This window comes from Rhinocladiella mackenziei (genome assembly GCF_000835555.1).
Source record: "Rhinocladiella mackenziei CBS 650.93 unplaced genomic scaffold supercont1.3, whole genome shotgun sequence".
Taxonomy (NCBI): Eukaryota; Fungi; Ascomycota; class Eurotiomycetes; order Chaetothyriales; family Herpotrichiellaceae; genus Rhinocladiella; species Rhinocladiella mackenziei.
The window spans coordinates 1,273,140-1,297,866 of NW_013550602.1; the positions used below are offsets into that span (position 1 = coordinate 1,273,140).

A 24,727-nucleotide genomic window follows, 5' to 3' on the forward strand; every position below is an offset into this window, starting at 1 on the left:
GATGTCGAATTTTGAAGCAATGAATCTTGAAACCCCCCAGTCACGACTTTAATTCAGATGAGATACAGAGGGATCAAGGTTACATTGATTTGGATAACGAAGTCGTGACGGATCATGTGCCACTAAAGCGATCATCTCACATCAACGTACATCAAAAATTGCCTTTACTGACGCCTCCGTGAAGTGATCATCGTGATCAACAGATGAACGGTGCAAGAATTTCCTGGCCAATTTAGTCTGGTAGACTCCAGCCATGCCTCTACCCGTACCATCTCCGATACACCCCTTATCAGTGATGTTCAAGAACATGACGCTTGGTCTTAACGTGTTCCATATACACATATGCAGTCATTGTGGTTCATAGGCTCATGTGTCTGATGTAAATATATACAATGAATTGTTTTCAATATAATCCCGATATCAAACGCTCCACCATACGCGTGCATGGATGGTCTTGAAAGCCAGATCCGTGCAACAAAATAGACCACCGTACCAAGTATCTAACCCTGCGCCATGCACCCCAGGGGGAACAATTCAACTATCAAGACCAATATCAATACGGAATGAATATTGATCGCGGCCGACCCGATTCGATGCACTTCAATTCACCATCATCTTTTCCTGTATGCGAAATGCTTGCCAAAATTCGAATTTGACGAAAGCCTCCCACGCATTTCTTCGTTCACTGAAAACCCATAATGAGTTTTCGTGAGGCCTGGAGCCTTGAATTGAACTTTGCTGACATATGCTTGGTTCCTCCGTCCTTCGTTGTCCTCGGAAGTGTCGGGGGCAAACCGATGCAGATCATTAACACCTCCCCAGCGTTTGATGCAAAATAACCAAATGTCGTACACGCGCCCCGTGTTCGTGCTTTGTACCTTTACCAGGTCTCGGCAATATATTGACCCGATTTCTTCTTCTCCTCCCAGAAGGCTTGGGCCTCTTCGAGATTCAATTTGGCCTTGGCCATGACGACATCGACGAGTGCGGCCTCGACGCCCTCGCCCATGCCTTTGGAACTGCCACACACAAAGATTCTTCCGTCGACCGCGTTGATAATAAACCAGACCAAGTCCGCTTGGGCACGTACTTCTTCCTGCACGTACTGGCCTTGTCCTCGTCGGGATTGGACCACCTTTTTGACTTTATCTTCATGCACACCCCAGTCTCCGGAGTACAGCTCATCCAGGAGACTGTCACGCACTCCTTGGAGAACCCAAACTTTGTTCGCGCAGTTGGCCGACTTGAGCCTTCGATGGACGAAGCCTCGGAATGGCGCAATACCAACGCCCGCCCCAATCAAGAGCATAGGTCCATCCGTGACAAACTCCCGGGCGAGTGGATTGGCCATCAACCCTCTGAATATGGGGATTCGTAGATCCAAATCGCGGGGGTTTTTGCCTTCCTTCTCGGCTTCGATCGCTTGTCGCGCTAGTCTCTCGAGGAATCCCGACCCCACTCCCGTTCGCTTACCGGTCGCATAATCGTCGGCTTCGTGTACCGTTACCGCGATTTCAATCAACCTGCGACAAATGGAGCCATCTCTTCGGCAAGAGATCGTTGGGTCCTGCGAAAGCGAATAGAATCGAGGCATGAGAGTATTGAGAACCGACAAAAGATAATCCAAAGGGGGTCGAGAGGAAGGGAAAGCATTCAAAAGTTGTGGGATGGTGACATAAGGGCCCGTTCGAAGGTCACAGAACGCTGCCTGGCCTTGTGCTGAAGACAGAAACATCAAAATCTTCTTCTCATTTTCGTCTTCGGCATGTTCGGCCAGGAGGCGGAAGAGTTGCTTCGTGGGTGGATAGCTCTGGATGTCCGAACACCATGTTAAGAGCTCTCTCCGGGTGGTGACAAGCTCTCGGGGTGCCACTTCCCCCCAAATTGTTGGCCATCTTCCTGTGGTCGTCTTCAACAATATCGGCTTGTCTCGGACAAAATTAGGAACTCCCAGCAAGTCACAGACTTGGTCGACCAGGACAGATGAATTCGGGGCGCAGACACCGATAGCACCGCCCACCACAAAATCGACATCTCCACTCTCCTTAGGATAATCTGTCACGTCAATGTCGAAATGATATGTTCTCTTCTCCGCACCGGGTTTTGTTAATTCGCGAGCATGGACGAGAGGGGCCGAAAACACTTCGTAGGGCGGGTGCGGCGTGACAAATGACGGAGGATGCTTCAGAACTTCGGGTTGCTGCTGTTTCCGAGGTTCTCCATATGAGCGGGAGGGTGAAGTTGACAACGATTCGAACGAGACCGTCTTTGACGGTAAGTCGACCGTTCCGGACAGTTCACTGTCCAGGCTCAAATGGCCCAACCTGATATCCAAACTTTGGTAGGCAGGGTTTTGGGGGATTTTTATGGGCTTTTCCCCCCGTGAGGCTCCTTTCATCTTCAACTCTTGTAACATGCAACAGCCTCCACCACAACAAGCCTTCTGAATCATGGCAGTGGCCGTGCCTCTTTCGCCCAGAAAGCGTCTTGCATCCTCGGAGTCCTGAGATACTAACAATGTGGAAGCGCGTCTTTTCCTGGCTTGAGGGTTCAGAGGGGTCCGATCTGGTAGCTCGTCGAGGGAGTCATCGGATAGATTGTCTGTCGCGGGGGTGGTGGGTGCGGTATCCACACTCGAAGCCTCGTCGGAATATTCGCCCGTGGTGATGGCGGACAAGGGGGACTTGCTGAATTGTGAGGCACTGAGAGAGAGCTTTCTCGTGCGGGCAGGTTCTTCCGGTATAGGATCACTGGGGCGTGGATTGGCGGCGAGGGGCACAGACTGCGCCATAGTAATTGAGGGTGCGGACTGCATCGTGAATCGTGGCGGGATGATCTGGAGGCCTCCTAGATGAACGAGGGAGTCAATAGTGGATACAAGAGGTTACTGGGATCGTGCCGAAAAGCATTTTTGGAGACGTGCGGGAAGAGAGGCCACGATTGAGGGGTTTGGCCGCTTTATGAGATTGCTGAACACTCGGTGCGAATTGGACTTACGGGAAGTGGTGGAAGAAGCAGGAGGAATTGTGGCGATGATGTAAAGTGCGGAACGAAGACCGGAACTGGCCAGAGCAAGGCTTGCGCCCACGCGCCGAGGCACTTTGACCGGCGGCTCAAAGCCGAGATGAACGCGTCAGTCAACCGGTTGCGAGAGTGAGCATCGCAATGTCCAGGACAACAAAAATGCTGTCGAGTAATAGAAAGGGAGAGCCTGGCAGTGCAGGTTGTTGATCGAAGGTAGTGGGGAGGAGAAATAAAAAAAATGGAAAAATGGAATGGAGGGGGAAAGTCGGTTTCTCTGTCGGCTGGCTTCGGAGCCAAGCACCCACAGCTGAACTGGCAGAGTTGAGCTGGAACGGGAAAAGAATTACATACCAGATGTACCCCGACTGATGCTGTTGCTGCCCGATGCTGTTCAAGTTCCCTCTCAATCCCAGACTCTCTTCTCTCTCCCCCGCGGTTGAAGGACGCGAACAAGTTCGTGGCTGTAGCGTGCAGTTCCTTCGAACAGGTAAAAGGGTCCGGGCCACTCTCAGGAGAGGATTCTGGTTCGATTTTATTCAACTGAAGTGCACCAATTCTTTGCGACATCGGGCACCTCGACGCTGATTACAACTCCCACAGGTCCACCAGAAACAAGGATACAATCCAACATTTTGTCGTACGCAGTTTTACGATCACGATTCTTCAATCTGATTAGATATGATTTGATTAATCTCAGCTGATGATGTCTATCAAATTTTATCTTTTTTTTTTTTTTCCCTTTTCAGACTCCGATCGTGTACTCGTCATCCGGTGCCCGCCGACTGACGCATGCAAGGTACGACAACTGACAGCTGGAGAAAAATTATCAGCCAAGGAACAGTTCCGGTATCGTCGGGAAGATAATCGGCATCGGCCCTTTTTGTTGGGACATTTTCTGCCTTGGTGAAACCGAATCGTACGATGGAGACCTCGAATGTGCCTTCATCGGAGCTCCGATTACGGTCAATGTGTACAGCACCCGTGCGTGCTCCAGTTTGGGCACCATCAACGCTAGGATGACGTTCCGAAGCAATCCCGCTGCAGCCCAAGTACCCAGAGGATTCGTGTCTCTCACCCGGTTGGGTGGGACCCAGCCGAGCTGACAAGGAGGATATCCAATCTAATCTTATCTATCTAATCGGCTTTAATCACGCAAAACACCCCCGTGCCCCGGCCTCTCTTTTTCATCCGCCCCTATTATTCCAGCCTATTTGCCTGACTAGTATTCGGGGAGATCCAGTTTCTGGCAAGTTACATTAATCCGATGGGATGGTACTGGTTCCCAACGATCAGACACTCTTATGCCAACGGGATCGGACTGCGAATTCTTAGAAGTACCGACTCTTGGGCCTCTTCCGATCTTTCCACGATAGGCCAACCATCCGCACATGAGCCGCATCCGGTTTCCGCGGTCGATCATGCCACATCCGCCCCCCAACATTTCACTGGAGTAAATGGGATCAATGGACGAGACTTACGTCCAACTTTCCTTCTACTATTGACCCGTGCCCCATTTTCTAGATGGCCACTTGAGCGATGCCTTGAATGTACAAGCAACTTCAAATTACCATGCGACCTTTTCCTGGCTCAAATCCTTGGCTAGACGTAGTGGGCCTGACCAATACAATAACACATTTGCAAAAGAGTAATTTGACCGAGGGAGGGAGGAACGAGGGCACCGACATAGAACATTGAGGTGCATTGTCAGCGGGCAATCTGCAAAGTAATATCAAGCCCATTTCCGGGGGTAGATTCCCTTTTTCGGATGTAGGAGGCACCTTGACGCCATTAAAGCTTTCCACATCCAGCTGCTTTCTCTGTGACATTCTGGTTGCTTTCTGGTTTGTCCACCGTACAATGTGTATTCTTGCATGACCGTATACCTTGTAATATCCAGGTAGATGACGACGCCTTTTCGCCTTCTTTGTTTTCTTGTTTCCTGGAATTTCCAAAAATTCCTCCCTTCGTCCAATTCAGGGGTTGGTCCCAGGGTTAATTCTTACGAGGATTTATGACGCCAGTCCTCCAGATGCTTCAGACTCAAGGATCACAAATAGTGGGCCGGGTGAAGGGATCAACTCGAAGACGGTATAGTCGTCCTGCATTTCGGAAGGAAGGGGAAGCAACTCGGTTGAAAGAGGATCGATTTGTGGAGATTAAGTAGTCAACGGAATCATGAGATCGTTGAGCGGGTGGTGATTCTCTTTTTTACACATCCCTGCGGGCAATACGGTTCGGAGTTGCAAGCGAACGTCTCATTCCACTGCAGAATGTTGCATGTCGAGGTATGCCCAGTTGTGGAATTCCCCATCAAATTTGCATGTTGAAAGAATGAGAATCTGATCTTAGCTGTGTGACGCTCTGCACGTCCATGAATGACCCGTGCGATTCTGAATTTGCATCTCAGCCCCTTTGGTCGCCACCACCAGACCGCTCCACTATGACCGGGTTGTACTTTTGCAGGATCAAATGACCGCCTGCATTGCATCGCTCGACGTATTGAGTACAGCTTTGGTTCACCCCCCTCTGCAGCGAGCCGGTGAGCATTGTCAAGCGACGTATATCTACCCTTAGCATCGCAGGAATTTTACACTCGCCCTGGACACGAGGATGGCAGATTAATTTTTGACGCATATCAGTGCCGAAGTTCCAAATTATTAGTGAGGTGGCCAAAGGTTGAGTGAGTTTGGTTGAAGATAAACGCACCTTTGACCCCTGCTGCTCTCATGCGCTCCTTCACCCGGAGGACAAGCGACGCGAAGACAAGAGCAAGTTGACGCATCCTGCGCGAGGAAAAATGAACCCATGTGCAAACTCGGCCGGTGGGGAGGAAACCGAAATTCACAGCAAAAGCTTCCCAAAGCAAGGAAGCGAGGAAAAATCACGAATGAATAGGCTCGAAGCAGGCGGTCAAAATTAGCACGGCTAGTGTCGTGCCTCGAAAGCATCGACAGTGAGCCATCCAATTGATCGAAGGCCTAGTCAAGTCAGGAAATTAGCGTGCTGGACCACCATGAGACCTGTCATATTTTTGTGCTCCCACCTGCATGCCCGAGCTCTGGGAAAATTCATGCGCAATGATATGGTTCGCGAGTGCGAGACGGGGCCAATGATCTCTTGGGTCGGAGACAAACGATTCTGGGAAAGATTTACAAATCAATATCCTTTCCTCTGCCATGAAGATGGGATGGGTGATGAGCTTCCCCGCAACATGCGCAGGTGGTAACGGCCAGGAGCATCATCACAATTACGCTTCAAGCTAAAGGACTTTTCTCGCTTGGAAGCAAAGGGCTGAATCACGTACTGTAATGTTTGATGACTTTCACCGATGGCTTTTCTTCCTGCAACATCATCATCGGCGTGTGCCTCTGTTCAAACGTTCCTTGCATCTGAGCTTCACCATAGATAAGAGGGGAACCTTGAACAAGATTGGTTCTGACCGAGTTTACCTCCCCCGGTCAGTGTCCATGTCTCTGTGAAGGAGACATGGCAGCTAAACAGAGCCGGATCCAGGGAGAATGTTGAGCAGAATCGATTTCCCCCCTCCTTTCCATTGGAAACTTTCCATATCTTTTGCTCGCCTTGCCTGGCCTCTGTCCTGGACGACCGTAGGATTGAATACCAGATGTCTGACATGAAAAGCAGAGGTAAAGCATCGGAAGCTTATTTTCATCTTGCCTAAGCGCCGGGAGCGCAGAAAATACTTGATGACGACTCAGAGCCACGACGCGAAACTCTCAAGCCTTGTACCTTTCCCCCCCTTACCCCCTTTCTTGACACGAAGTATGGCCGACTTTCCACCATGATATTGCGTAGCTGCCGGGATGGAGTACCCTTCGAAAAGAACATCAAACAAGATATTTGATCATCTCTTGTCGTGATGCCCTCTCTGTGAGCAAGAAGGCACCAAAACAGATTACTAGATATAGCGTTAGTATTTGAAGGGTGGGTGATCAACACCCAAACTTTTCGACAAGTTAGCAGATTGTCCTAGCTTGAAAAGTTGACAACCTGGTCAAAGCTAGACCATGGCTGCTCGACTCAGAGCTTAATACCCACTTGAAACAAACTTCTGCGGTGGCAAGTCATCAAGGTACACCGTTTCTTTTCCCCCCCATCCAGTCTCGGACTGGAATATTTGGTCTGCCAGATGTTGAAGAGCCTTGTCTCGCGGAATCCATCCGGATTTACCGCTTTGAACTCAAACCTCCACCGCGTACAACCGCGTACACCGGCGTCACTTCCAAGTTGACATATCGCGTTGTCGCCTTGATTGCTATATGGTAAAATATGGCGTGGATACTTCTCTTGCGTGCGAATTCTCGGTGGTAGTCTTCAATTGCATCGAGACGGATCTCATTTGCCGAAAGATCATCTAATTTATGATGGAAATGTCTGCGCGAGAGAATAATTCTCCCACATCGACTCGAAATTTTCATCCGTTAGAGATAGAATGCTTCGCTTGCAGGGGCCAGCGATCCTTGAAGACCTGATGATAACGGAGTCCTGTCGGATTCTAAAGCAGCTACCGCTGGCGTTGCTAGAGATGACACACGTCCCGGGTTTGGAGTTCTCGTGCGTTGTAGGATGTAGAATCGAATTTTTCTTCTGCTCAGCGTGAAGCACACAGCTCTGATCATCAAGTTCCAAGATGTTATGCATGAGCCTAGATGCCGCCAATCCGCCCAAGTTCCACAGATTTGTCCTTCAAATGTTCAATTTTGTGTTTTCTTTAGAACAAATTGGGTCTCGTTGCACGACAAAGTTCAAGCTAAGCTGGAGGGTCATATGGCGTGGACGATAAGCGAGCACAAACTCACGGCAAGGTTCGAGTGGACATATCAAGGATCATTTTCCACCTCCCACTTGGAAGACGACAAAGGTTGATCAATTCCATTGCTATGGGAACAGATATCAATAAACCCTTTGCGATGGGGGAGTAAGAAACTCGCTGTCATGACGGACGTGCTTGCTTTTTGAAGTAGTTTCTTTCGCTTAGGTTGCATGCCCAGGTAAGTCACAACGAGTGTAGTTGAGCATCTAGCCGATCTTCAAGACCTGTAGCCTCAATTCGACAACGGTCAAAGGAATGAACAGACACGATTTGAATCTGTCTGCATGAATGGCTAATAAAGACTCCGTGCATTTTTATTCGATGAGGGCGGTGTCCTCAGACCCAACCTACTGACGGTAAGAAACGGTCTGGACTGAGGAAGACAAGATATACGGATTTTATCCGAAGTTTTCTATTGCCGTAGTGTGACTACGAGAAATTTGGAGCCTCATTACGAGCAGCGACCCAAGTCTTCCACCTTAGCACTGGAGAATCAAAATGCTGTCAACAGAAGCGACAGGACGCAATCACGGCAAATTTGCATGAAGCGGACCTGGTAGCTACATATTTATCACGCCAGTATAAAACTGAATTCTCAAAGCACGTATTGGCCAACACCACCTAGAATTCTTCTGCAGTGCTTGACGTCTGATTGACATTTTATTTTCCCAGAACAGCTATCTGCCGGGGCGTTGAGATCACGGAACCGCCGATCTCTCTTCAATAGAATGGCGGGTCTTCCGTTTTACCCGGTTGATCCAGTCTCGAAGGAGACAACATTGTCGACGACCCAACATCGGGATTTTGTGTTAAACTCCAGCTCTTGGGCACAACTCTCACAAACCAAATCTGACAGCGCTAATTAGCGCCTGTCGAACATGTTTACCCAAGTTGGCCAACATCGCGTCTGGATCCGTTAGGAATTCGAAGCATGAGTGGGGGAAGCGCTCCATCACCTGCAGAGCCAAACCACTTTACAGGATGCCTCCTGAGTTTTGCACAAATCCGGATCTTCTACCAAGGCCAAGAAAGCCGGAACAAATACTCAGTCTAAGTGTGGACTATATATCGTGGGGAATCAAAGACAAATCATCACATAGCCTACTCCCGAACGGAAACCTTAATGACCAAGATCAAGCGCAGCTAGACTACGACTCCCTAGACAGCGAGGGAACATCTTGACATCTCCTAGGTACAATCTGAATCGTCTCCACCGTCTCTGCAACCCCCTCGCAGCAGTTAGACTAAAGACAAATCGGAGAGGCTATCGTCCAGATTGGAACCATGTGACATCTTGCCTCACACGCTGGGCATCTTTGAATACACCAGATCGATGTGATCAAGATTCGTCTCTGTTGGGTTGCTTCCAGGACCGCAAGGCTCGATCTCATGGATCGCACTGCCGTTTGAAGACCAAAACATATCCTCCGCCGAGGTGGTCATTGACAGGTGGGAGCACTTCACAATTTACTTGAACCCTTTGGGACCATTTTCCCCGTGCCAGCACTTCCCGGAAATAGAAGTATGTATAATGTATTAGGAATCAGCTCGACATTGTGCACGGATTATCGTGGGGTAAGCATCTCAACAAATCTTCGAACCGACATGGCTGGCAAAATGTTGGTCGCCGCAATAACGGATTCCTCCCCTATCTTGAAATAGTCATGGGAAATATCTGTGGTTCTCCACCGGACGGATGAATCTTTCGCTAGGGACCTCAGCCAACCGAGACTTTTGATCAGGCCCCGGGAATGAAAGGTCCACAATCCCGTGTTTCCAATATAGTAGACCGAATGCACTAATAGTCACGTCTTGACTTCATTAAATTACCGTGATCTTATCTTTTGCCTGGTCTGTTCTCTGCTCCCCCGAAGAAAATGTTCATCATACTAATGAGTTCCGAAGCGGTGAAAAGCTGCTAGAATAGGACGTTTAGATGCTTGAAATGTCCACAAAAAGAAAAAGAGTGTTGATTTCCTGTCAGGGGTTTTGGGGTATCGTACTAGTGAAAATGAAGGCCGGCCAAGTCCAATGTTCAAAATATCGAAAGTCACAGAATGCCTCCAATTTCATCTCGCGGTAGTATCTGGCTGCTGCTGCTGTCGTCGCAACTGTTCCGAATCATAATCCATGGTGGAGTTTGAGCCTCCTCTGTCCCGAGCTTGGCGCAATGCAGGTAGTTGGCGCCTTCTCGCGTTGATAAACCAATTGCTGATCTACAAATATACTCTTAGAACGTCGAATCAGCCTCGTTTACATTGATAAACGTACCTGGGCAATTGTCAGACCTGTTTTGGCCATAAATGCCTGTTTATCCTCCTCCGTAGGATAGGGATGGTCCAGATGCTCATGGAACCACGCACGCAAAATGTCGGTGATCTGCCTCGGCAGATTCCCTCTTCGTCGCCTATTCCGAGTGTCTGTGTCCATTGCGCCGGACGGTGAAGAGGGGTGATGCAACGACGTAGGAGATGGGGCGTAATCAACCGGTCCATAAGGCGGCTGATACGATACACCAGCACGATAATCGTACGGAGAAGGCGCATATCGTGCGTAGCCCATCTGTGGGGCATTTGGCTTGTTTGTCTGTGGACAGCATTGTCCGTAACGATGTGCAGGGTCGTAGTAAAATGGTCTGTCCATTGCCAGCAAATAAGGCTCCTGAGCACCCTGTGATCCGGATGAAGCTCCATAAGCTTGGGGATATGAACTTGTTGATGGTAGAAAAGGCGATTCATAATTGTTCATCCGGTCAAAATCTCGAATTGGGGGCAGACCAGGGCTCTCTTTTGTGGGAGAGCAGGGCGGTTGTGAAGGATATGAGGCACGCTGAGAAGCGTTATAGGGACTGACGATCTCGGTGTATGGTGACGCTGATGTCCAGGACGAACTGGGTCGCTGGAGACCTGGTAGAGGATATGTGGAGTCAACGCTGCGGGTGGACATATTGTCAAAGCACTCCACGCTGTTTCCAGTTTGCGACTGTTGGGATGACGGTGGCTCTGACTTCGAAGGCAATGAAGACGGATGAGAATGTTTTTCTCGCTCCCTCGTTTGATCGAGCGTTTGAAAACGGGGCCAAGCAATGGAACAAACTCAGTTGCAGGAAGCAAATGAGTTGGTAAGATCTATAAGCCTGTTAGAGAGAACTTCTTGTGGTAATCATCTGGGCGAATTACCTCTCGTGACGGGGCCAGTTGTTATTATTGTTGTTGTTGTTATTGTTGTTGCCGCTGCTACTGCTACTGCTACCGTTGTTACTCCGAAAGGGGAAATTGTGGAGTCTCGAGGAGCAGATCTGAGTGTCGTATTCTGGTTAGTTCAAAGTTAGAAGTGTAGGTGTAAGGAATGTATGGATCTATGAAGGTAGGATGAAGAAGCAATCGACAAGATATGGTGTTAGAGAACATGTCCGTAGAATATCAAAGAGGAATAAAGGTGGGCGTGTCAAACCAGGATGATCTGCTTCGCGGCCACGGGTTCCTGTGCCACTAGGGGCACGACGAGAGGAGGACGACGGGGGAATCAGGATTGTGCATGACCGAAATGTCAGTGTTGCAATCCTCAGAGATCGGTGCCAAAACTGTACATGACATCGATGACACTGCCTTGAAAAGTTTGAAATGGCAGGCCTCCACAAGGAAAGGGAAAAAAGAAGCTCTGGGAATAGAGGTGTGGACGAGGCCCTACTCACCGAGTGCCCAGGCTACGGGAAGTTGATATTAAATATTGATCTTCAGCTTCTTTGAGAGTTAGATTTAATTGGTCCGAGAAATATCTGCTGCTCACTCGCGGTATGGAAGAGAGGGTGTTTCGAATTCCAGATGAGTGAGGATGAGCCTGAGTAGGTCGAAGAGATGGACTTGTCATTCGAGATATAGGACGAAGACATTCGTCTGACGGCTTTTAGGTTAAGGACACCTCGTAAATGGCGTGGCCATCGAGTGAATGGGTGCTAGTCCGAGAGAAGACGTCCCAGATTTTGACACCTGGATGATATCGAGGGGTGTACGGGTAAGGGGTTGTAGAACAACGACTGCACCTGGTATAAGGTGACTGGACCAGGACCAGGAACCTTGAGCCATGATCAGGGTCTGGGGACAGGGATTATCGATCTGGCGGGAGCTCCAGAGAGAGGCAGAGACGTATGATGCCAAGCTGAGATACAGACAAATGTGTGGCGTGCGGATGTGAATTCAAGTTCCGCAATATAGGGATATGAAGGACACAATATGCGAGGTCGGACAAGAGGGCTTGCCTTGCTAGGACTGGAGCTGTGCTCTGTTGTGGAAAGCGAGAGAAGGAATGGAGGTAACGTCGTCTAGAGGGAGGGATGGGCCGTAAGTGGACGCTGGTGGGGCATGGTGGAGGAGAGGGGTGTGTGACCGTTGAGACGGGCCGGGGGGGGGAAGGGTGTGCGCTCGTAGGCATGTGCGGATTCGAAGATGGCCTTGTTGGACAGGTCAATGAGGATGGGGAGGCGCAGAAGCAGAGCAGAGCGAAGGGCGGTATGCGACAGGCAACTCGTGCAGGTCCTGTGCTAATAGGCGACAGGCGGGACGCAGGCGTGGAGGCGGCTTGAACTCAAGAAGCAGCCAAGTGACAGGCAGACAAGATGCGGGAGGATTGTTCCGTCCGGAGGAAGCAAGTATAGACCAGAGGAGAGGCGGAATTGAGGGGAAGGTTAATTCGATCGAGAGTATTGCTGATGTTGTCGAGGACGAGTCACGAGTCATGACGGCAAGGAAGCAGGATGTGTATGCGAGTGAACAAGCGAGAAGGTAGAGTGTGAGAATGAGGTACTTGTAGCGTGGGTGGAGACAAGGCTCAAGTAATGCGCAAGGGATGTGGGCGGGGAGGTTAACCTACCGCGGGAGCGTCCTGCGTATCATAGGAACGAGAAGTCAAAATGGACATCTGATGACAACTGATACAGTGCGATGCAGTGCAATGCAAGCATTGTCGAATGAAAATAGCATGAAAAGGTCATGCAGGCAGGCCATACTGGCACAATCATGGGCTTTCCGGAGAATACGGGCACTTTACACCACGGGGATTTCTCAAGCCTCTCCTGCAGCACGGGAAGGGGTGACGCCAACAGGCGCTGCACTGTGAATTCTTAGAGCGTCAAAGTATGTGCAGGGAGTGCTATGGAAAGGACTCATGAGGGACCAAGGGAGCGGATTCAAATATCTGTCCATGGACTTACTGGTACAGCTTACTTTGGACACTGGACCCTGAACCCTGTACATATAGTCCGCCTAACCGCTGGGGCCTCCTCCCACTCTATCCGTCCCGAAACCCTTGCGAATCAGGGTCCTTTTCTGGGCCCATACCCCAGGTTTTTTATTTTCTCGGATTTTGTTGAAACTCAACTTCTGACGTGCTCTTTGTACCTGGTCAAGAGTTACCGAGTTTGGAGTCCGACTACCCTCCCTTAGAGAGGTGATACAGCACAGAATCCTCAGAGCAGAGCATCGAGCTGCGTCCCGCTGAACATTGATGTCTGATAGTCCTGATCAGCAGCTTCCCTTCCTTGTCCTGGTCGAATCCTTCACTCCCGACGAGTCCCCTCTGGAGACTGTTCAGCTGGTTTGATCCCGGGAAGAGTGGGCACAGGCAGCATACCATCCAATGGCAGTAACAACGACGTTCCCATCGTCACGTCTTGATTGAACTGTGGGCTTGTCCGTTGGTGGATGACGTGCTGGTTAGGTCGCCTTCCATAACTGACCACATTTTCGGGTCTTTGTTCTTTCCCTCCCCCTTTTCGTAGCCAAGCCCACGCCGGCTGGATCCTTGAGGAACCGCAGCGCCAACTTTCTTCTCACCCCTGCTCAAATTCCCTTTTCCCGTCCGCCGCCCATACCACTTCAGACCAATTACTTGATTCGCACCGAGATTTGTTGCATTCATTGCCCCTACGCTGGCCTCTGTGGTGAGATTTCCTTGCCTCTTTCATTTGAATCTGGTCGCTCTGCTATTTCGGTGCGGTACAAAGTTCACCAAGCTTGGGCCTGGCTTGGCCTTGGATTGCATGTGACTGGTCAACCTCATACCATCTTCTCTCTGACCGCCTCCATCACGTCCGGCTCCCTGTCAACTGCATGCTCCTCCATCTCTCCGCCCGCGCCACCAGCAACCAACGCCCGTCGATCTCGAACTTTCCAACATCCCCCTCTGACCCAATCAATACCGGACGTTACTCGGACCCGGTTGCCTGCGAACTTCACTTCGCAATACACTGTCAAACTTGCAATCACCACCGCCTTTTCTTAATACGGGGATACACCCACAGACGTTGATGCATTCCACATTTGGTTCGGGCGATCGAACCTGTCAAAATGATTCAAGGCCGAACGTGTCCTCAAATGAGAGAAAATCGGCCAGCCCGTCATTGAGGAGGGGGAAAATTCGATTAAGTCTGCTGCTGCGGAGACAAATCCGGTGTGTCAGAAGCTTTGAGACCCGCTACTACTCATGGCCCACGAAAGATTTGATGACCGCTGTGTTTTTGCCTTTCGAATTATCGAGTAAGTAAATCGGGCGCCTTGTCACGTGGCAGCGATCAAACATGCCCAATCACTTGCAGATACTGACCGCGTGCTTCTTTTCTTGCAGGGTGCCGTTCTATCGATATCTCTCACCTCGCCGACCAGAAGTCATCTTTGAATGTTCTTTCTCCGATCTTGGAGTTCTTGACTCCGAGTATCTTCATTCGTCATGGTCATCGCAAGCCCGTGGGGTTTGATCATTTGTATCTCGTGCCGGCACATGAGGAATCAATGAGATCTTTTTTATTTTCCCTTTGGCCTGGAAATCTGAATTTGTAGGAGGTTTGAGACACAAGTTGCCGTAGGACCCGGGGCGTTGAGCTGGTCACCGTGAATACCACCATCCTGCGGCATTGTGGAATCTCCCTGACACGGGTTTCGTCCTCGATTTCTACTTTCGGCACTGGGAGCATGGGATCCCTTTCTTACTTGGACCGCTCCTCAGTCTATATTTGGACAAAACTCCGCTCTCCTATGTGAAATCTGACTTGGTATCAGCAAAATGCCGTCAGGCCAGACTTTGATCTGTGTTTGAACGAGTCAGTCTTGCGGACCAAGTCAATCAGGCCAGGACTAGGTCTGGACCTATAGCTCTATGCCGCAAAACTTGGATGCCAACGACAAAAGCTTCACCAGTAGGCACCCGCTGTCATTCCCTGGGATCAGCATAGGCCGAAGGGTCTCGAGAGCGAGGCTTAACATCTGACCATTTTTCCAAAACGCAGCGAACGTGTCACTCGAGCCTAGTCGACAAGTCAAGGGTGCTGTGAAATCAGTCGGAAGTTCCAGCAACATGGTTAATCCTCTGTACTATGACGCATTCGGAGTTGGCCTGGACTTTTCAAACATCAGGCACCCGGAACTAAGCGGGGAGCTCGGCTATCTTTGAGATCCGAGGTTAATTGACACAAGCAACGACGCAAATGTCTTTGACTCAAAAAAATCTAATATCACAGCCACGCCGGATTCCTTGCTCGGTCTCGGGACTAGCTGGTCAGCTTGATGATGGCTCAGTGATGCATCTATTGGGACTACGCCTTCACTACTTCCCGCACTCGTGGATCATGCACGCTCGGTTGATGCCATCTCTCTCCCGTTTCTGATAGGCTTTAGATTCCATCCAAAGTCCTTGCATTATGTTCTTGACCTAGGATATATTGCCTCTCCTGGAAATATTAGTTCCGCCGCCTCCTCATGGTCCAGCATTCGCCAGCTCTTCTGAATGGCATAGTCGACCAGAACGTTATGCGATGGAGTAATTGCCATTGACTTCAGTACTAGTCTTACTCACATCCTCCATCGCGGTCACTCCCGAAGATGTACCACTATCAGCAACATTTTGTAGTAGAGAAAATACTTTGCTCCCCTTGGTTGACGCTTGATGTAAGTTAAAAAGCCATGCTCCCGTTGATTGATTCGTTTACGCTGCAAAGCCCAACATCCAGGGGTTAAGATTTTGAAGTGCTTATAGAGTGTTTCAGGCGCCATTTGTTGATTTACTGCTGCTTCCCGTGTATATACAGATGACGCAAATCATTCGGCCATCTTCCTTTCTCCAGGGAATTCTCCTCCTTCTTTCTCGACCTCGTCGACTTTGCCTGATTTGTATTTCCGTCTGGCTCGGACCCGGGTTTGAGCTCTCTCCCAAAAGATCTTTCTCATCGGACTTTCATACCAGAAAGGTGCATCGTCACGTTCAGTCTGGACGAAGCAGATCTTACGGGGGACTTCCAAGTCCGCCATGATCGCTGGACGGAGGTCCAGATGATAGTGTCCTTCCTCGCTTGTTGCCTCGGTCGTTTCCGCCAACAGCATGCTGTGCTCGTCTAGGTCGATCTTGCCAAGGCTCTCCAGCTCCTGTCGATGCTGCTCACGGAGCGACTTGCTCCAGAGCAATTGCCTAGCGACACCCTCGCCCTCGGTCTGCGAGACTTTCTCTAAGATCCATTTCAATTGTGTTACAGCAGTGCCTTGTTCACCGTACCGAGCAACGCCTGCGTGCCACAGAGCACGTGTAATCGTCGGTTGGACGGGTGCGCCGTAGCTACATAGGAAGCGATAGCACCAGAATACTCGGTGCAGGGCGACTCGAGGTGTGGCGACGGGCGTGGTAGCAAACGATACTGCAATGTGGTTGACTACATCAATAGCTTCTTCCGGGTCTGGCGAGCTGAAATTTGTCGCTGAGGCGTCGCTCCGGTCGGCGCCATTCTCTTCCATCTCACACGGAGGGTCGAGACTCGAAAATGCAACTCGATCCGGGGACTGCGTGCGTTCCTGCTGGGCATTTCGACGTTGAGGAAAACTCTGTGATAAGGCCAGCTTCAAGGACATATTATTTTCCAGGATTCTGCAGACAATATCAAACGATTTCAGGTTTTTGTGAATCATTCTCCGTGTCAGGCTTTTGAAAAGAGAGAGGTTGTGGTTCAAGCTCTCTGACAATGACAGAAGCTCGTCGACATATTTGTCCTGAGCTTTGCGGTAATATTCGTCATCACCCAACACTGAGAACTTCCCATCAATGAGCGGCTGAATCTCGTGGTCAATGCACCTCGTCAGGCGTTTCAATAAGGCGTCCTTGTGGGGCAAAGGCAAGCTTTGAAGGCTGACCACAGCATTGTCAAGAAAGCCCTTGGCGGCAAAGTCCGGTATTGATTTGATTGACTTCTCAAACTCGTCCAGAAACTTTAGCCGGTCCGATATCCGTTGTAAGCCTCGTCGATCCCGACAGAGGCACATTGAGGTCCAGGCAAATGCCAGTAAACGTTGGTCTCGCTGGAGATTGCTCTGGTATGACTGCTGGATAACCCAGTCGTTCTCCATCAGCAAAATGTTTTTCCTCGTAGATCTGAACGCCGCCAAAGTCCCTATCCAATGGTAGAACAGGTATCTGTAACGGTGAGTTGGCTCCTCCCTCGCAATGGCAATCAGCCTTTCGGTCGTTTGCAATAGTGCCAGGCGCAAAACTCTCGTAGGGACCCTGACAAGAGACTCTGCAAGTTTATGGCCTACTGGCTGTTGTGGATCTTCACGGCAGATCCCCCCGAGATCCCTTACGATCAGTTGACTGACCGCGGGAGCGTCATTCTCACGAGCCCATGGCAGCAGGTGCCACACAATCCTATGCCTCCGTCGCATGTGGGTGAGGCTGGCAAAATTTGAGAGCAGTTCCGACAAGAACGTGGGTCCAAGATCAGCCTTGCTGAGAACTTTGGACCGATCTAGAGACGTAAGGATGCCTGAAATTAAATTCTCTTTTTCACGCAATGCACTGTGAACCAGCTCGCCATCATCTTTTCGCAGCTTCACCACGGTCGTGTCAGCGGCGTGGGTGATGATCGCTTGCAAATCGCTAATACTGATGAGACCCAACTCAGCAGCCTTGCAGATACTTTCTCGCACCGCTTTCCAAGACCGACCGTCCCAAACGCGATCTAAGAGTTCAGGAGACATTTGCCGAATGAACGAGGTTCCAGGAGGATGAAAGTGGGGGTCGCAGAGGTAGGTCGCGATTTCCGTGGCGCTCAAGTTCGCTTTCAGCATGTGTTTTTGTATTGCGGCGCCAATCGACTGGTTGTTGTGTAGGAAAATCCCCTGATTCTGTAACCATTCTCGAATATCTTGTAATGTTTGACACTGGGCCAGCTGCTGCAGCCTCAGTGGGCGCGATGGTTGAGGGATTATCTCTGTATCACTCGTTTCGCTGGATGGGGGTTGCGAATGCCTCGCAGAAGGGTGGGAATACGGGAACAGCCATGAGGGTAGGAGACCAGATAGAGCTGCGTAAATGTCAATACCGCAATGCTAAGACGTGTGTCCCCGGGAATCATACCTGGTTTATCATCCAGCTGAGCGCGAGACTGCCACCAGTCTATCTTTGAGCTGCATCCAAAGACGACAGAGGGATCAACCGGTATTCCGCCCGGAAGTGAGGGCGCTAGACTTGTGTTCTTCCGCTTAGCGGCACGCCGTTGAGCTTCCAATGGGCCAGGAACACTGCTACCATATCGTTTGGGGTGACAGAACCGACGAAAAGCGTCTGCAAGAAGCTTGTCCGAGATCCATACAAATCGAGGGTTTTGATAAGATATGCAACTTGCTGCGGTGATGCTCCTCGTCATAGCATTGGGGCGATCGAAGAGGCAAGGGAGCTCGACAGAGTGGCTGGAGTATCCAAGAAAATGTCGTACTTTCGCAGCGATTGGGGTGTGAAATGAAGTTGCTCGGAAGTGCTCGGTAAAACCTCGGTCGTCGACAACGGGTGGAGGAGTATCGAAGACATATGGCACGGGAGACGGAGAGGGAGAGAAAACACATTGTTCACATCGACTATATTCCAACTTTTAGTGGTCCACAAACACGTCCTAGTTCGACGTCCAAATACAATATCAAAGCAACTAGTCTCCCATTGTTTCCTTGCCATTACCTGCCCATGTCCATTTACCCAGTCACTATTCCGCCGTGGGTATCATTCTATTCTCGTCGTATTACTGTGATCCGTTATGCTTGTGTGCTGGTAAAAAAGTCCCTAGTTGTTAGTATATGTTCGATCGATATTCTTGTCCAATGCCAAGGAATTTCGAATCATTCCCTCCCCGAAGAGTTAGCTCTGTCTACCGCCCAGCAAAGTGGACTTCGCGCCCTCGAATTCTGAGAAATGTCGTATTCGCTCTGGCCGATGAAAGTGTAAGGATTGTCTGCACCGTCGACGTGGTTTCGTCCGTGATTGGCTCCGTTACCGTCACGAAGGTGGTCGCGACGCTGTCTGCCGCAGCAGTGATGGAAGAGGTAGTGGCAGGAGAGGGACATCCCTCAATGGAAAATGCAGAGTATAGGGAGCAAGCAAATGTGTCGTCGACACTGAACGCCGACGAGACCAACGGGCTGCTAGTGCTATCTCCGCTTGCGGTGCTCGTCATTGTCGTGAAAGCTGTATTTGCATATGATGTTGATTGCGGAGTGATTGGGCGAGTGCTTGCCGGAGCCGCCACGACATGGAGTGTTGTCGTGATGTGCATTATGGTTGTTGACGTCGCTTCATCAGTCATGCTTGGTTCATCAGCCGGAGAGAAAGTGGTATAGGTGCTTCCAGTTATGGTGAAGATATTCCCGCTCCTCCCCAAATTGCTCGTAGTTACGAAATTTGCGGACGCGTGGTTGCCGACCGTGACTGTGACCGGAACCCAGCCGGTGGTTGTGATCGTCATTGTCGTTAACCCGCTTAGTTGTGATGGAACGACCGACGCATCCGAAGTAATTGTGCTGACGGAATTCGGTTGAGCTGTACGCAACGGATCTCCAGTAGACGTGAATGTCTCCGAAGCGGTTTCCAACGTCAGTGTGCTGGCGGTATCCAGACCGGTGCTACTTGCTGCTATGCCATCACTGGTCGGTAGCTGTACAAAACCCCCACCAAGAGTCTGATTGGGTCCTGGGCTTGTAAATGAACGGGACGCATCTTGGATGGTCGACATTACTGCGGGGAAATTAGATGTCGGAGTGAAAGATATGGCGGTGGTTGTCTCATCGAAGGACGAGATACTGGAGAACGTCGGGGTAGAGATAAAATCGGAGCTGGTTATTGTATCTGCTCCGGACTTGGTCGATGACGTGGTGGGTGTCGTTGGGGCGGCTGATGTAGAAGAGCGGGGTGTGAAGTTTGGAATGGTGCTGGAGCTGATCATAGGACTTGAGCCAATCGCGGAAACCACAGCTGTGGTTGAAGAAGCCATGGAAGAGGGAGTAACAGATGTGCTGCTGGAAACTGAGGCGGTGTTCGAAGCATTCGGATCGTTCACGTTCAGTGGACAGTCGACTTGCGGAGCTGGGTCGGGACCGTATGTGATGGGATTACACCCAGGCAAGGCGGCGATCATGCCATGTACGGGCTCGTCGAACACCGATGGCTGCTCCGGACAGGTGCGCGCAAAATTCACATCGTCACTCGGGGCGAGATAGGGGCAAGCGCTGATAACTCCGCCATCATCGGTGTAGAGGCAGTTTTGGACAGCATCGGTCTGGACATCCACGTCCCAGCCATTTATGAAGTCGCCATGGAAACCGTAACCCGTAGGGTCACCGTTTGAAAAGACAAATTGGCCACCTCCGGATTGATCGACCAAATTCGTCATGTACAGGACCCTCGGATCAATGAGACCAAAACTACTTAGACGGTTCAAAAAGAGAAACTCACTCAAAGAAGAGGCCTGGTATGGGAACCGGGTGCGAAGGAGGGCAAACGCCATGATCGATCCCAGACAAATACTCCACATGTGCAGAGTTATCAAGATAAAGATTGACACCATCCCAGCAGGATGGAAAGTTGATCTGTGCTCGCATACCATTGACACAATCGGTTCGAAACATATAGTGCTCTTCTGGAATATCGTTAGCCTCGTCTATGCAACGGAAACTTACCCTGCAAGATGTCAATAAAGAGATTCGCCCGCCTCGAGATAAGAAACAAACCTATCGGCCACCGGCCGTGTATTCAGATATGTCAATGTCGTGTTATCAAATGATCGTTGCCGACTGTCTCCAGTGACCATCTTGAATCCAGGAGGAAATGGAGTGGTGTTGGAAGAATTTCCACCTCGACCTAGACTGATCAGTGGAATGCCAGTAGAATCGGGAAATTCGTATCGCATACCAACATAGTATACCGTCATTCCGTAATTTGGCACCTCTTCAAACGAGCCGTTTGCGTGCGCGTAGTATAGTTGGGGAGTCCAGTATGCGGAAGTGTCCTTTTGAATCTCGCAAGAAGAACAGGTCGACGATTGCAGGGAATTAAAGTCGGCATTCTCGTTCACGTCTGGTCTATCAGCCGGCGATCACAGTTCTGAGATGGGTGACTGACTATTGCCGCCGGCAAGTTTGTGCACATGTCCTGATACGCCGCCGGGGTTGCGAATGGGGTCAATCCTCGACGTTTGAGAAACACTGCAAGCCATGCGCCAGTATGCTATTGACAGGTTAGGATATAAGGCAAAGAGCCAGCAGGAGGTAGAGAGACAGAACGATTTCATGGTGAGGTAAAGAGCCGCTGTAAATTGTCAAGGTTGAGTCCAAGACGGAGGAGAAGGCTCTAAAGGTAGTAAATAATGTGACCGCAGAAGTAGATCGACCGGATGGACACGAAAGTATACGTAAACAACCATATGACGATAGTGTTAGTGTGCACAGTCCTCGTACCGTGCACGTAGTACCAACCCGAAACGTCAACCACCTCAGAGCACCTCAGAGCACCGATTGCTTCGTGTTCCCAGCCTCAGGCCTAGGAGACGAAGCGGTCGAGCTTCCATTGGAACACTGGGGACTTGGATACGGAAGTGGCGACCATTGCCAGCACCGTCATCGAGTTTTGCAGCCCAACCCATATACACCAAGGCACTTGTTAAGTTCACCTTCAAGCAAAGTCACAAAGGTTACCGACTCTCGATCGACGGGGTGATTGAAAATTTCTCGGCCTCAAGCTGCGAAGAAGTCCATCAAAGAGCGCAGCGACGGCTGACAGGACTTGGGCAAGCCGACCGCACGCCCGGGCGTAGCGGATCTGGAATGTGAAGAGGCCCGGGAACTGACAGGTAGTCATGGCAATCATGGAGCGTTGACATGGGAGAACCTTTCCGGCCCGCCGAGACGCTCCAGCAAATTCCGCCATGTGATTGGCCGGAACCTCTCAGGATCGCTATTCGTGAGCAAAAATACATACTGAGGGAGTAAAACCACCCTAACTAAGCCCACCTAGCGGAGCGTAACAGTGCCAAGACATTTTCCAACGCTATTGGTCAAAACGGCGGTCTTGGCGTCCCATACCCATTCAGTCAAATTAAATCACTCGAGTCACGGTGTCATGTCCATCGGATCCAATCCATGGACCACCTCGAGCGGGTGTTGAACACGTAATCCTTGGCACGTGATCAACTAGGGGCCGTGGACAGGATATTCCACAGGAGGTAAAGCGTAGCTTCTGTATTTTGGGGGCTAATCCCCCAAACTCCCAGGCCTCGCTGCGCTCGATATTGCCAAGCCATTGAATCACGTGATTGGCCAACCCTCCGTTGCACGGAAAATCTATAATCCGAAAACTACCAAATCCTTTGCTCTGATTGGCTGGCCCCATCGGATCCAGTCCATAGCCCAACTCCCGGGGCCCTCGTGTCACGTAATTGGCTAGCCCTCTGTGACCCGGAAAATCTATAGTACTACCTAATCCTGTGTTCTGGTTGGCTAACTCCATCGGATCCAGTCCATAGCCCATCCAGGAGTGGGTAGAATGCCGCTGTAGCCCGGAAAATCTATAATCCGGTACCTATTCCTTTGCTCTAATTGGCCAACTCCATCGGATCCAGTCCACGGCACACCCAGGAAATGGGGTAGAGTGCCGCCGTATCCCGGAAAATCTATAATCCGGTGATTACCTAATCCTGTGCTCTGATTGGCTGATCCCATCGGATCCAATCCATGGCACCCTCAGGGATGGGCAGAATGGCGCATTTGTCTGCCAGACCGCCCTGATCGGATCCAGTCTATGGACCACCTGTGGACGATGTTGATCACGACGTCCTGTGCCGTACGATATCCTCCATCGGATCCAGTCCATGGACCGTATGTTGAGGCCAATGAGCGACGACTCAAGTCACGTGAACAAAATTTCTAGTGGTCACGTGGGGCGGGGGGGTTTCGCGCTGCTGTTCTGCTCAGCTACTTATGCCAGGCGCGCTGTTTTGCCGAACTGCTCGTCCTCGGGACTTTCTACTTCCTTTCTCTTCGATCCGGTAAGTTCTGCTTCCATTTCCTGCATTCTGGCCTCACTCTCTTGCTCATATCTGAAGCTTTCATTGATTTCAGAGAACACTCTATTTCTCTGAGAGAGTCGATCGGCCAGAGTGTTGCCCGTTTGTATCGCGGCAAAGAACCGCTCGCTCGAATCGGTAGCCTTGAAGTGCCCTAGGCAGCCAAAGATGGTATGGCCGTGTCCTCGCGAATGGATAGCCCACAAATCAGGTTGCTTTTCATTTGCGCTGCGCATCACTTGAACAAGTGGAGCGTAAGCCGCACTGCTTCTGACCACCCCTAGATCGAAGAGGAGGAACAGGATCGGGTTCGCCATCTGAGTGAACACAAATTTCGTCGGCTTGCGATCAGAACTCGTCGCCTTCGATTTGCCCGAATCCGACTTGTTCGGGCTGACATTGATAAACTCCTCCCCGAAGATCTCTCGAGGTGTGGTGGCATTCTCCTTGTTCTTCACCTGTACTACGATGACTCCGCAATTCGAAGGGTCGAACGTCTCATCCTCCGTGCCATAGTACACCGGAATCAGTAGATCGTATGTTTCCTGGTTCCAACATAGCTGCATCGCAGCACTCCGGCGCAACAGGTCCCGACATAATGCAGGAATGTCCTCGGGGGTAAGTTGTGTATCAGTCGATAGAAAATGAGTGAAGTTCATTCTAGCTCCCAGTGTCTGCTCAGGTATCTTTCGAATTGAATCGTGATGATCGTTAGCATATAATGCCATGAGAAAGTCGCACACCGTAAAGGTTGGTGGAAATACTGGTTCACGAACCCACCGAACCCAGTCGTGTGCAAGGATCAACACTAATCGAGCATAGAGTTCTCCTTTGCGCCCCTTTTCGATCAATCCTTTCTCGAGAAGCACCATACAGAGCGTGGAAATGCTCAACGACCAGCGGCCTTCGATGCAGAGATGCTCCATTGCTGCCTTTGCTAACACCGGCTCGGATGGCGTCGTTGTGTCCATCATTCCCGTCTCGTGGTCCATAGATATGACCACTCTCATAAAGGAATTCACCGCCTCCCTTGTGAGGGAGAGAGTGGCGGGGTTCTGCCGGCAGACATCCAACGACAGACGAAAGGACAGCGCAGCAAAGACGTGGTTCGAGTCGAGTGGATTGTACTCTGATTGTTGCTGGCCGCCCAGAAGCTTCAATTTGGCCACATCGATCATATTCTCTTGCTGACATGTATATGCATACCAGAGAGGCCTACCGAATAAGGCCATGTGCTCGAGGTCCGCAAACTTCTTTAACGACTTGACGAGCTCCTCTCTCCTTAGTATTGGATTCTGCATCCTTCGTCGGTCCTCGATGTCGAGCTGGAGACTCACAAATGGGGGAAAGCGCATCAGTTCGGCGGGCTGTGTAAAACTCTCACGAGCGGAACGGTCGCGAGAGTAATCGCCAGTTCGGATGATATTGTTCGGCGGGACAAGGTGTCCGATGAGAGATTCTGTTGAGAGGAAGAAGGACCACATACGAAACTTCTTCAGGCAACTGATGACTCG

The 24,727-nt window shown here is 50.5% G+C and overlaps 4 protein-coding genes across 4 annotated transcripts; all 4 read right to left on the bottom strand.

Annotated features, from left to right (window-relative positions):
• Nucleotides 1-880: 880 nt before the first annotated feature.
• Z518_03998 (uncharacterized protein) lies at nucleotides 881-2,815 on the bottom strand (the record flags this gene model as incomplete). Its single annotated transcript, XM_013417706.1, has 1 exon — nucleotides 881-2,815. The coding sequence occupies one exon, from the start codon at nucleotides 2,813-2,815 to the stop codon at nucleotides 881-883; it is 1,935 nt and encodes a 644-aa protein (XP_013273160.1).
• A 7,112-nt stretch (nucleotides 2,816-9,927) lies between these two features.
• Z518_03999 (uncharacterized protein) lies at nucleotides 9,928-10,804 on the bottom strand (the record flags this gene model as incomplete). Its single annotated transcript, XM_013417707.1, has 2 exons — nucleotides 9,928-10,074; nucleotides 10,130-10,804. 2 exons carry the CDS (start codon nucleotides 10,802-10,804, stop codon nucleotides 9,928-9,930), a joined length of 822 nt encoding a protein of 273 aa, XP_013273161.1.
• A 5,141-nt stretch (nucleotides 10,805-15,945) lies between these two features.
• On the bottom strand, nucleotides 15,946-18,536 carry Z518_04000 (uncharacterized protein; the record flags this gene model as incomplete). Its single annotated transcript, XM_013417708.1, has 2 exons — nucleotides 15,946-18,194; nucleotides 18,248-18,536. The coding sequence occupies 2 exons, from the start codon at nucleotides 18,534-18,536 to the stop codon at nucleotides 15,946-15,948; spliced, it is 2,538 nt and encodes an 845-aa protein (XP_013273162.1).
• A 492-nt stretch (nucleotides 18,537-19,028) lies between these two features.
• Nucleotides 19,029-21,368, bottom strand: Z518_04001 (uncharacterized protein; the record flags this gene model as incomplete). Its single annotated transcript, XM_013417709.1, has 5 exons — nucleotides 19,029-20,556; nucleotides 20,609-20,833; nucleotides 20,884-21,013; nucleotides 21,065-21,229; nucleotides 21,275-21,368. 5 exons carry the CDS (start codon nucleotides 21,366-21,368, stop codon nucleotides 19,029-19,031), a joined length of 2,142 nt encoding a protein of 713 aa, XP_013273163.1.
• Between the last annotated feature and the right edge of the window lie 3,359 nt (nucleotides 21,369-24,727).